The sequence below is a fragment of the Pseudophryne corroboree genome, chromosome 1 (genome assembly GCF_028390025.1).
Source record: "Pseudophryne corroboree isolate aPseCor3 chromosome 1, aPseCor3.hap2, whole genome shotgun sequence".
NCBI classification, from domain to species: domain Eukaryota; kingdom Metazoa; phylum Chordata; class Amphibia; order Anura; family Myobatrachidae; genus Pseudophryne; species Pseudophryne corroboree.
This window is the reverse complement of record NC_086444.1, coordinates 486,337,428-486,350,883: the sequence shown is the minus strand read 5'-3', so window position 1 is coordinate 486,350,883 and position 13,456 is coordinate 486,337,428. Positions and strand designations below refer to the sequence as shown.

Below are 13,456 nucleotides of genomic sequence, written 5' to 3'. Positions count from 1 at the left end.
CCTCTGCAGCTTACCTCTCCGGCAGCCCAGCAGTCACTCATTCGGACATCAGAGAGAGTTGCAATAAAGTAAAAAACAGACACTTGACAGTATGCAGGCTCCTCAAATCCAAAAAGACTATACTGACATGTATTTTGAGGTCTGCGCTTCTCATGCCACAATTTATTTCCATGTACTGTAGAACATGCATTCATTGGAGCACACCCTTCAACAAATGTCCAAAGCCTTGCAATGCATTTAGGACCTGGTACCATCTCAGGTATCTTTTTGTTTTTTCGTTCTGCCCCTCTTTTTTTCGTTCTGCCCCTCTAACTCTTCTAGACACTGTCCAAAATCTGTTTCCTATTCTAACTTATAGGAAACTGTAGGTGAAATATTGTGCTTCATGAGAATGAGATAAAGAGTGGAGATGAAGCACTTGGACGTAGAATGGAGAAAGCATGATCATGACCCTCTGATGGTGGTCTTGCTCAGCTTGGTAAAAATTATGGATTTGTAAACTTACAGTCTCTATAGCCCAAGTCTTGCCAGCAGATGTTCAATAAAGAGGATGTATCTTGGACAACTGGGATTTCATTTAGGAACCTAATATTTGTGTTGACCCAATTTGGCTAGCGGGGAAAACTTATGGTTCTGCCAATGTGGGATCAATGTAGAAACCAAATAGGCTGATGAATATTATTTATTGAATCGTTCACCAAATGGACCCCAAAAGTGAGATTACTTGATGCTTTCACAGCAAGTCTAATGCTTTTGTATAACATGGCAGCTGATACCACTGTATGCTGTCTCTGTCTGCCCAAACCTTGGTGTGAGGAGAGCAGTGGCAATAACTTGATTATGACATGCAGCATTGAGATGTAGTATTTATTTTGTTTTTTATTTGGGAGCCCCAGTCCTATTAGTATTATGGGGTAGGACACTGCTGGGGACGTAGAGTGAAATAACAGGTGCGGAGCAAGACATAGCAGTGGGTTGTGCGGGACAGCATGAAGCCGAGCAGGACAGAAAGAGGGGCAAGGCAGTAGATCAGGGGGGAGGAGGGGTAAAGCTGAGGGCGCAGCAGGATAGACCAGCTTACATATAGGGGGGAGGACCAGGGGGCAGACTAAGGTGACCCAGCATTTAACTGGTCCCTTTATTAGTTATTATTGCAGTACTGTATATTGAAGGTGTTGATTGAGATTTTTATTGATAGGTTGATAGGGTTTGGGAAATCAATTACAGGCATTAGAATATGGTAATTCTAATTGTACTTAAGTAATTAATTACTAAGGAAATAAATGTTTGCCCACTTATCTTAAAGTGAAAAAGCAAGTGACAGATGGGGAGTATAATGATTAAAATTGGGCATACGCAGCTAGAGCTTCTCAACTATAAATATCACTATGAAAAATACTAATTTTCTTTGATAACCAATGCTAAGCAGCTTGCTGAAGAATACACTAGAATACACTAACTCTTTCTCTCTAGACTGTATTCTCAAGTATTTACTCGGCTTTAGAATCTCCAGCTTCTATACTTTAATTACTTACATTCTGGAATGAAACCTACAAGCAGACCGACAAAATAAAACAATTGTGCGTCCTGGGCAGTGACATAGGGTGGGCGTGTCAGTATCAGGGACTGTGTCCCAAGATGCAGTTCCACTGAACCTGACAGTCAAATTCCATTGGATATTCTGAGCTACCATAGTTTTGCTCAGAAGTCTGATGATTAAACCGATGTCCACTCAGTGGTGCACCTTTGTGCACACAACAGCGGATTAGAGCTGCAGTGCGTGGGCATCTCAATAGACAGCTACTGCCTAGCGTCCGCCTCTGAATCAGGCTCTATGTCCTAAATTACCTCACCACTGTCCTCCTACCTCTAGTGCTGGGTACCACTGGAAGTCAAACACAATTGTGCCTGATATACAGGGGTGGGGTGGGGGGTGGGGGATTAAATTGTTTCCATTGCCCATAGCAGTACTGCGTGCCCGACGGCATTGGCATTTTCTATATCGCAGTGAGTAACCATCCTTATAGAGTTAATGAGAAAAGCTTACTTATTAGTGGGTCAGATTTCCATACTATTATTAGAACAGTGTAACATATTAGGGCAGAAAAACCTTGCTCCTATCCTACAGATGTGAAAGCAAAAAATAAGGAAGGTTTTCCTACAATAATAACCAAAAATGTGCATAACCCAGATACTGGGCCAGATGCATCATCGCTTGGAAAGTGATAAAATGGAGAGTAAAAAAGTAGTAGCCAATCAGCTCCTAACTGCCATGTCACAGGCTGTGTTTGAAAAATGGCAGTTAGGAGCTGATTGGTTAGTACTTTTTCACTCTCCATTTTATCACTTTCCAAGCGATGATGCATCTAGCCCACTAACTGAATCTACCCCACTGTATAGGAATACACAGCATTAAAACGGGATCTGGTCACCATATTAGCAATCAGGATGCCGGCAGTCAGAATGTCGGCAATGGAATCCCGACACTGGTCTGAAGACCGATGCAGGAACTCCATCATCGATCAAAATGCCAGTGACAGAATCCTGACTGCCGGCATCCCGATCATAAGTATGCCAGGCCGGGTTAGGGTCAGTCAGCTGGGGGAGTGGAGGGGCTTTTTTGGTTTAGGCTGCAGGGTTTTAGGGTAAGTCTACGGGAGGAGGGTTAGGTGGTTAACGTTGGTATACTTACCGAACAGGTGTCGGGACCCTGCTCGTCGGAATGCCGCTGCCGGTATTCTGACCACCGTCATCACAAGCGCCGGGATCCCGATGCCAACCAATTCAAATGACTAGTTTCAATACAATTAATTTAGAACATGTACTAACAGATCAAAGATGGGGCAATAGTTATAACTGTTGAAATGTCAAGTTAATTGTATTAGCCTTCTAATTTAATGGATCTTCTTATGAGCATCCATTTTATGAACTATTTTCTTAAAAAAACAAAACCCATAAACCCTTTTCACTCAAACAATTAATGTTTTCCTATTCTACTACAATATGTACTGATTTGAGTACTTTAAAATATATCTGTATTTACATGTATGCTTACCTGAAGTGGCATCTGCAACTTATTTAATTTAGTCACATGACCTTGTTTGATAATAACACTTTGCTTTCCTATATACTGTATAATTACTCCATTTATGTAATGCTTTATTGTTGAAGATGGAAACATAAGCCAAAACCTATTGCGGATTCAGTGTTTTTATTACAAGTATACAAGAGATTTTAGTGTTATAGCACTGCTTTCTCTATGCCGCAACTGAGAGGAAGCTGCAGCTTTCTGCTATGCAATAACATTCAGATCTACAAGGACAAACAATGTTCCTGTGTTCTATTTCTGAATATCATTAGATTAAAATAAACACTAAAGACCATGTAGTCCATCTTTAGCCTAACGTTTCCTGTTTTCAGAGTATAATCAAATGTGGTTTCAGAGTAATAGGCATAGAGGCACAAACAGCCTTGCAACAAAATCAATTCTTCAGACATGTATTCTTTAAGAAACAAATGTGCTTATATTTCACATATTGAATGTGCAAATTATTGTATCATCAAAGAATACATTTTAAATATGCATATTGAGGCTTTTGCTGAGCTTGGCGTACATGTTTGCTTAGTGCAGAAAATGCTAATTTGTGCTGTACATACCCACAAAACCTACAGATGTGTCCCCTTACACCCTTGCCTTGCTGAAGTTACGCTAAACAGCCCTTCAAGTCACGCCATGACGTGGCGGGACTCAGTAGCGTCTGTCTTTTTTTTTGCCTTTTATTGGCATCTTAGACGTAATGTAAGGCAATAGGACACACGAGCAGTTTCTGTTGATTAAAATGGTATGTGGCATGCCTATATTCTGTGTGTAATTATGGCTGTATGTGCATCCGAAATGCCACGTTACAGTGTCTCCCAGGAAAACACTGCAGCAGAGCATTTTGTATGCAAGTACAGTCTCAGTCATACACAGAATATAGGCATGCTGCATATCATTTTAATCAGCAGTGCATCCTATTGCATTACATTGCATCTAAGACACATTTTCTCGGAAAAAAAAAATGCAAAAAAAGATGCTCAGCACTACAGTCACGCGGCACTCACGCGTTACTTGTAATGCGACTTATAGAGCAAAGATGTAAGAGGACACATATGTATGTCTGTATGCAGATTTGGTACTTGCACCTACAGTACTTGTGCTTGGAGCAATGGAAAGAAGGAGGGAAGGGTGTGTTCTAGTAACTGAGGAAAACCAGTATGAAAGCTCAGATGTGCCTGTTAGTCGCAATATAACTTGCAGATGTTGGGTGTTCTGAGGGGACCGAATGACGCGATTCATGCTGAATTGAATAATCATAGCCCTCGCTATACAAATGCTGTTGTCCCCCGCACTGTATAGCGGGGGCGGAGCCACTATAACTCAATCATTCCGCCACGAGGAGGGGGCAGGAAAGTCAGTAAGTATGTGATGATTAGGGAGCACTAGCTATTCGCTAATTATATTGGGGGGGCACATCTGAATCAGGTACTGAAGGTGCTTTATTCATTGACCGTGCATATGTTTTATGAGTTTGTGGCTGATTTCAGCATTACATTTTTGTTACTTTAATTCAATATGTTCAATGTCAGAGTCTTTGCTATCTTCTGCACATGCCATCACCAGAAATATGGAATCTGCTTTAGCCTGGTCATATTAGGATAGAGCGCTCTGTACTGTCCCTCCCTGGGAATTATGATCCCTGGACTGCAGGAGGTGCAGCCTCTGACCTTATGTCCTGCTGCACATATGTGGTGTGTCCATGCATCATCCATACTAGTAGGCCGTGTCCCTAAGAGACTCCAGCGATACTTCAGTACAGCCCAGAGGGGGTGGGGGCGAACACTGAAAAGGAACCAATCCTAGTTATCCCGGGATTGATCATTTTTCATCCCGATTCCTGGGATTGAAAAAATGGCCCTGGACTGGTCACCCTAGCTACAATTCCAATTCAGGTCAAACACATTGCTATACACACATAGGGGCAGATTTAACAATGAGTGATAATCTTGTTATCACTCCTTCTGAATGATAAATGGTGCTCCAGCCAATCAGCTCCTAACTGTCATTTTGTAAACACATGACAGGAGCTGATTGGCTGGAGCACCACTTAACATTCGGAACGAATGATAACAAAAATATCACTTGTTGTTAAATCTGCCCCATAATTTTAAACTTGCACCATCTGAAAAATGACCTCCACATTGCTGTCACAGGATTCCTGGGATCATATAAACAAACAAAAGCGTTTGGTAATTGTCTAGCTTAATTTTTCACTTAAGCTGGGATATATCGGCCGTTCAATAGAAGACAACGTCGTTCACAGACATATCGCATGGTTGTGCAGCACAGCCGATGGTCAATGTATCTGTAGTCAGCCGACCACCCGTACAGGATGGTCGGCGGACTACGGCGGTACACACATTGAGTTGAGGATCCTGACCGACACTTACCTTGACTGGCTGCTCGGTCTGCAATGGCGGGCCCACCGACGTGTTGGTCAAGTGTGTATCCAGCCTAAGCAACTATGCTGATGGTTATCTCGTCCACCAGGATATCCATCCCAACCCCTATGAACCCACCTTGCCCTTATTGTTCATCAGAACCATGGTTTTGTTCTTACTGTAGTACTTGTTCTCTGTACTAGGTTCCAGTGTTTGGTATGGCATGTATGATCTTTTGTATGTATTAATTAAATGAATTAATATCATTAATTGTATGTATCTATTAAATCTTTTAAGAAATAAAGATTTTTCTAAAAAAGTGCTTTATTTCTGGCATTAAAAACAGTATTACGTAGACTTGACAGGAATATATGTTGACGTTTTGGAACCACAAAGGTGTACTGCATGTATACACACACGGATACAGAAGCTGCTAATGGACTAATAAACAGACACGAGAGAGAAGAGCAGATATCCTGTTACAATGAACACAGATCATATACAAGATTACAGCGTATGGACTTGCACAAATGATTCAGTTGATGTTTTTACAAGGAATGGCAGGATCAGTTTTATATTGGAAATGACACCACTAAACCAACAGCATGACTTGGCTCCTTGCCTTACACCAAACTAGCGTGACACACATACACATATAAAATACCTGGTGAGCTCTTCTTTAATCTTCAAAGGTTCATGAGGGTAGAATTTCACTCTAAAGCACATGGTGTATGGTGGATGAGCTGAAACATTATAAAACAAAAACAAAAAAGCATGAGAACAGCGCTGGGTATAGTTGCTTGATGAATATGCAGGAGTTTCTTTCTAGTTAGTGAAATGGTTTTCTCGGCGGTCCAGGCCAGTGCAGTAAATAAAAGCATGCTAAAAAAGCTTCAATGCATTTGCTGATTTAATTAGTGATCACCATGTAATGTCAAAAGCAGATATGAAGAATGCCTTATTTCAAGTAAGACTGAAGTCACCATTGTATCATAAATGAGTACGTTACCAAAGCAGAAGACAGGATGTACTAAGGGAAAAATGCACTAAAACACCCGTTTTCGGGGGTTTTATCGCATTTTCAAATGTACTAAGACCCGGCCACCGGGTTTTCGCCGCCCAGGGTATCGCCACCTTTGGATGGCGATACCCTATAGAAGCCTCTGGGCTTCTTTTCGCCGGCCGCCGAAACCTGCTGCCCCCCGCCACAGATGCTGACCCCCCTCCAGCCGGCATATCTTCCTCCAGCGCGCCTGGACTAGGAAGGTAAACTCCTCCTCCCCCTAGCAACGCAGCCGCGGGGAGTGTGGAGACCCCTGGGAGATGACGGAAACCCCCCGCACACCACCTCACAGCTATCTCGGGGGGGCTCCGTCACCGCATTGCGATGTTGATCGCATATGTTAGTACATATGCGATCAACATCGCTGCGATGGGCGGCTATGTATGTTAATACATCCCGCCCAAAGAGTTTGTCCGTTTATTCCAGCCTACCAAAGAAAACTCCAATATATTATGAAATCTACATTGCTAAGCATAAAGTACATGCATGTAACCCTTATCCCTCAGCCCATGCTGATAAATAGTTATTAAAATAAATAACGGGTGATACAGATGTGCCCATATTCACCTGGCGTCTACTCTAAACATCATATGTCGCGTGTGAGCTGTTTCAAGAGGTATAGCGTATCATCTTTATCTTTACATTTTGTGTCTAATTTGTATTGCAGATGCAACAAAACACCACCCAGATGCGGGGCTGCGACATTAACCACCCAGGAATTAGGACCCTAGCACGGAACGCAAAACTTGCAAAAAAGCAGTTGCTGCGATCAAATAGTAGCCGCCCAGAAATATAGAAAAACCGCCCATTGCAGAAATTGCGAATGCACTGCGTTGTTATTGCATAACCATTCGCAAATACCGGAACATTGAAGAGTTTTTCCATCTGTGCCAGGAATAGTTTTCCACAATTCTGCAAACACAAGAGGCTGGAAGTGGACATCGCTGATGTCAGAGACCCACCCGAAAAACACTTTGCCAAACTTGCGTTTTTATAAACAGACCCACAAAACGCCATGTTTCCTCCTCTAAACGCTGGCTTCCTGTCAATCAAAATGCGATTGCATCACAGCACAATGCGTTCACTGAAATAATTGAAAATCGCGGGTGCGCGCTTACAATGAGAACGCTGCACAAGCGCAGTCATTTGATAATCACCTGGATTGCGTTTTTTTCAATTTTGCGATCCGTGCTGAATAGGGTCATTAGTCTTAAACAAACAACGTTGCAGAGAAAGTACAACAGAAATTGGCTGAGAAAAAGGCGCCGCATTGTTCCACTTTATATACAGATTCTGACTCATTACCACACAGATGTACAAAGGTCACAAATCACACTGACAAGGGTGTAGCTACCATAGGTGCCGGGAGTGCAGTTGCTATGGGGCCCAGAGCTGAGAGGGGCCCACCTTCTCTGTCAAAGTTACATGTAATATATACATTTTTTGCCATTTGGTGGTACGTATTGGTCCTTTCATACTTTTTTCTTGGGGCCTGCAATATATCTAGGTATGCCCCCGGACCTGCTCATTGTACTGTGGTATAAAATGAACTGGATGGCATTTTAATGTTATATAATTATAATATGCACCGGGGCACTGTAATGAAGCACAATATGAACGAGGAACACTATATATCATAATGTGAATTGGGGGTACTGTGCTGCATAATGGAGGTCATTCCGAGTTGTTCGCTCGCAAGGCGATTTTAGCAGTATTGCACACGCTAAGCCGCCGCCTACTGGGAGTGAATCTTAGCTTCTTAAAATTGCGAACGATGTATTCGCAATATTGCGATTACAAACTTCCAAGCAGTTTCAGAGTAGCTTCAGACTTACTCGGCATCTGCGATCAGTTCAGTGCTTGTCGTTCCTGAGTTGACGTCACAAACACTCCCAGCGTTCGCCCAGACACTCCTCCGTTTCTCCAGCCACTCCCGCGTTTTTTCCGGAAACGGTAGCGTTTTTTCCCACACGCCCATAAAACGGCCTGTTTCCGCCCAGTAACACCCATTTCCTGTCAATCACATTACGATCGCCGGAGCGAAGAAAAAGCCGTGAGTAAAAATACTATCTTCATTGCAAAATTACTTGGCGCAGTCGCAGTGCGGACATTACGCATGCGCACTAAGCGGAAAATCACTGCGATGCGATGAAATTTACCGAGCGAACGACTCGGAATGAGGGCCAATGTGTACTGGCAGCACTGAAATGTGGCATAGGATGAATTTATTTATTATTAACAGTTTCTTATATAGCGCAGCAAATTCCTTTGCGCTTTACAACTGGACACAATTAGAAGACAAAACTGGGTAAAAACAAACAATCATAGAGGTAGGAGGGCCCTGCTCGCAAGCTTACAATCTATGGGGAAACAGGCATTGATACACAAGGTTAGGTGCTATCTATTACATAGTTGTCCACCAGATTGCAAAGGTTCTTGGTGAGCTGCATGATATCACATCACAGCAATAATGAACCAGGGTCAGGAGGACGGGAAAGTGAAGAAAGAAAATATGTGGGGGATATGTGTGTAATGTACTGTGGCAATATCATTGGATAGGAAAACTATGAAGGTAATGTGATCGGTTCTGGAATTTCATAAACTTGTCTGAATAGGTGAGTTTTCAGGGAACGCTTGAAGGTTTGAAGACTAGAGGAGAGTCTTATTGTACGTGGTAGGGCATTCCACAGAGTGGGTGCAGCCCGCAGAAAGTCCTGTAATCGTGCATGGAAGCAAGTAATGAGTGTGGATGAGAGACGTAGATCTTGTGAAGAGCGAAGGGGCCGGGTTGGGAGATATTTAGAGATAAGCGAAGAGATGTTGGTGTAGTATGGTTAATAGCCTTGTGTGTAAGTAACAGAATGTTATATTGAATACGGTAGAATACCAGTAGCCAATGGAGGGACTGACAAAGTGGATCTGCAGACGATGAACGTCTAGCGAGGAATATTAGCCTCGCAGCTGCATTCAGAATGGATTGTAATAGTGAGAGTCTCTTCTTAGTAAGACCAGTTAGGATACTATTGCAATAATCAATGCGGGAGATAATGAGAACATGGATTACAGTTTTAGCAGTGTCTTGTGTAAGGTATGATCGTATTTTGGATTTGTTTCTTAGATGCATGTAACATGATTTTGAGACAGATTGAATGTGGGGAGCAAAGGACAGTTCTGAGTCAAGTATGACACCTAGGCAGCGAGTTTGTGGTGTAGGGTTGATTGTAGAGTTCTCAACAGTGATAGAAATATCAGGTTGGTACCTACTATTGGCCGGTGGAAATATAATTAACTCTGTCTTTGAAATATTAAGTTTGAGGTGGCGAGATGACATCCAAGATGAAATGGCAGAAAGGCATTCAGTGACACGGCCCAGTACAGATAGGGACAAATCAGGGGAGGATAGGTAGATTTGAGTATCATCTGTGTACAGATGATAATGAAATCCAAAAGAACTGATTATTTTCCCAAGAGATGAGGTATAGATTGAGAAAAGCAGAGGACCTAAGACTGAGCCTTGCGGCACTCCAACTGAAAGAGGTAGCGAAGAGGAGGTGGATTCAGAGAAACGGACACTGAAAGAGTGATTACATATGTAGGATAGGAACCAAGAGAGGGCCGTGTCCTGAAGACCGAGGGACTGCAGTGTTTGTATGAGAAGAGAGTGGTCAGCAGTGTCAACTTAAACACGACTGCGATTCTTAAAAGAAACGAGGGCACTACTATGGGGAATAACATTAAATAAGGCTCTACTATGGTTCAGAAAATGAACTAGGGCACTATTATAGGGCATACAATTAACAACTTCTGCAGAGAAGTGTCTCTTTAGAAGCATTGGGATGGGGACCCCTTCAAAATGTTGCTATGGGGCCCAGAAAGTTCTGGCTACGCCCCTGCACACTGATCAGTGTAAGTTAGCAGAGAAGTTTTTGCTGCTTCCAGTTGTTACATTTATGTGAAGAAGATGCACATTTTGAAGGAGAAACGCCCTAAGCATGACTTAGTCACCCAGCGCACTGAGAGAGGCTGTGTAGCGTGACTGAAGCAACAGTGTATGAGGACACATCTGTAGACAGACCATCCATTAGGCCGTCAAGTAGGGCCCAGTAGGTACTGAGGGGGCCATATAAAACACACACACACACACACACACACACACACACACACACACACACACACACACACAGAATTAGGACCCATTCCATTATGTTGTATAGAGCCTCATGATGACTTAGGACCTAATTCAGACTCGATCGCTGCAATGGCAGTGATCGTAGTCTGGAGCCCTTGCGCATGCGCACCCCGTGAAGCCCAGTGAGATGTAAAAGTATCTCAGGGCTGCGATTGCCTCTGCCTGATTGACAGGCAGAGGCCGTCGCGGGTGGGGGCTTGCCAACGGAGTTAGAACGCCGGTGGTGGGGCTTGGTCCGGACAATGCAGTGTCTGGACCGTTGCGGAGGCTGAGACTCGGAACGAGGCGGGTAGCCACCAGCCAGAGCAGCTAGGCTGCGCAGATAGGAAGCTTCTCGGCGGGTGCAAAAGCATCGCCGGCGTGTGATGCTTTCGCACACGTGCAGGGGGTGGGGGGACATGCGTGGCGGACTAGCCCTGTGCTGGGCATCCCCCCTCATGTCTGAGAATCTGATCGTAGATGTGCTAAATTTAGCACATCTACGATCAGCTCTGAATCACCCACTTAAATCTGAAAGTGCATTATATACAGTATATTCCATTTGCATCCATAGTCCAAGTTGTGTAAATGCTGAAGACTTGACAATATTTCATTGAATGATTAAAAGGCTTTATGAGCCACTTTCACAAACCTCACAATAGGATGATGTTCTAAAGATTCCATCACATACAGAATAAACTTGCTCCAGGATGAGAGTCGTTGCCTTACTTGATCAGGTTGTGGGCCTCCCCACTTAAGGTAGAAGGGGCACAGAGAGAAGACAATACAGTGCGCTTCATATGCTGCTGTCTGAGTAAGATAAGGGAAGGAATGGTTGATGAGTAATGGAGCTAGGTGATAATGAAACGAGGTAATGAAAACAGGGATGTGATTTAGTGAAAAGTGGTAATATAAAAAAACAGTGGTGATGAAGGGGTATGATAAATAACATATAAGGGCAGTTTAGAAACAATATATCTGTAAATAGCCTTAAGCAGTGGTGGGGGGCCACGGGTTGGCGGTCCATTACCAAATCAATTAATTTTATGGTCAATGTGATAGGCAAAATCAGTTCTGGTGGCTGTCAATCATAAAATACGAGGTCAAACAGAAGCGCAAACCTGTCTATCACCACTGATACTAAATATGACAGGTAAGCGCAAATTGCTTAATTTAATAATTTTGCTTAATTTCTCAATAAGAAACTTCTGTCCTAGATGTGACATGATTCACAAAAGTTTGGGAACCACGGCCGTAAAGCAAAAAAGTTAATAGAGAACCCCATGAATTTATACAATTGGTCAATAAATCCACCTCACCCCATCTAATAAAATCACATGAGTACAATGCCTGGGACTACTCACCTCTATTGGTGATAGTTAGCAGTTGTCTCTCAAGGCAGAGTACATAGTCCTTATTAAATGACAACAAAAAGTGAGCACTGACTATCCATTCAGCTGCATCATCAACATAACTTACAATAGATTACATGGGTAAGGTACAGGGCCAGTAACAGAAATTTTGGAGTCCAGTACAGTCATGTTCTGGGGACCCCCATACCTCCCTTGTAGGTACAGACTGGTTGGCCAGTAGCTCATAATCTTTATTGTCTCCAGATACATCAATGCCTGTGTCTCTCAGCCTTATCCCCGGCGTGTCACTTCAGTCTCATCCTTGCCTGTGTCACTTATCTCCAATCTTATCTGCCATATGTCTCTCTAGCCTCATCTCCACTGTGTCTCTCCATCTTTAGCCATCGGCTCATCACCCTTGAGGTTCTCCTCATCATCTCCCCTGTGTCTTTCCATCTCCAACCAGCAGCTCATCCCACCTGAGTCATTCAGCCTCATACCATTGTGTCTTATAGACTCATCCCCTTTGTCTCTCAGGCTTCCCCCCTCTTCCCCCCAGGTCTCTCAACCTCATCCCCCCTGCGTCTTTGAGCCTCATCCCGCCTAATTTCTATCGGCTTCATTCCCATTAGTGTCCCTCAGCATTATCCCCCCCCCCCCCCCCACACACACACACACACACACACACACACACACACGTCTCTCAGCCCTATGATCATGTGTCTTTTCAGCACATTCCATGGGTCTCCCCAACCCTGTATCTTCAGCAACCCCCCCGCCCTGTGCCCCCATTTCCGGCCCACACATACCTCCTGCTGCTCCGCTGCAACTAAGCAGCATGGCATTGTGATATCAGGCTCGCAGCACCAGCAAAAATAAATACATGTGCACCGGCCACTTGGCTCCCTCTTTTTGCCTGTGCTCTGCTGAATACTATAGTGGCAAAGGTGAGGGGGCACAGGGGCACATGAACTGGACTTCAGAGATTCCCGAGGGTCCGGGGCCCAGTGCAAGTGTGCCCCCTGTCGCTGGGCCTGGTCAGGTGTGATAAATAATGGGGACGGTGTGATGAATAAGTGCTGAGAGGTGATAATGGTATTTGATCAATGATGCGATAAGATTGATACTGTATATGCCTTGAGCTGTGTATGGAAGGGTTGTGTATTCTTCTATACACGTTTGTTTATTTCAAGTTTGTTTTGAATTAAATAAAAACATTTAAAAAAATTCAATATGGAGTTGATAATGGCTATTAATAATCTAGAGATGAATACTGTGATGTTGGATCTCTATAGTAAATGTAGTGGCTAATAATTAAATATCAGGATCACTTGGAGGAAGGAGACCTGTTTACTAAATGTGATTGCTATTGATTTAATATTTCAAGAATTG

General features: G+C 43.4%; 1 protein-coding gene across 4 annotated transcripts in view; it reads right to left on the bottom strand.

The window, feature by feature from the left end:
- The window catches only part of FRMD3 (FERM domain containing 3), a 366,853-nt gene that overhangs the window by 118,674 nt on the left and 234,723 nt on the right, over positions 1 to 13,456 (bottom strand). For all 4 annotated transcript variants that reach the window (XM_063913806.1, XM_063913809.1, XM_063913807.1 and 1 more), the window contains exon 4: positions 6,146 to 6,224. In XM_063913806.1, coding sequence (XP_063769876.1) covers positions 6,146 to 6,224 — 79 coding nt within the window. The remainder of the gene's footprint in view (positions 1 to 6,145; positions 6,225 to 13,456) is intronic.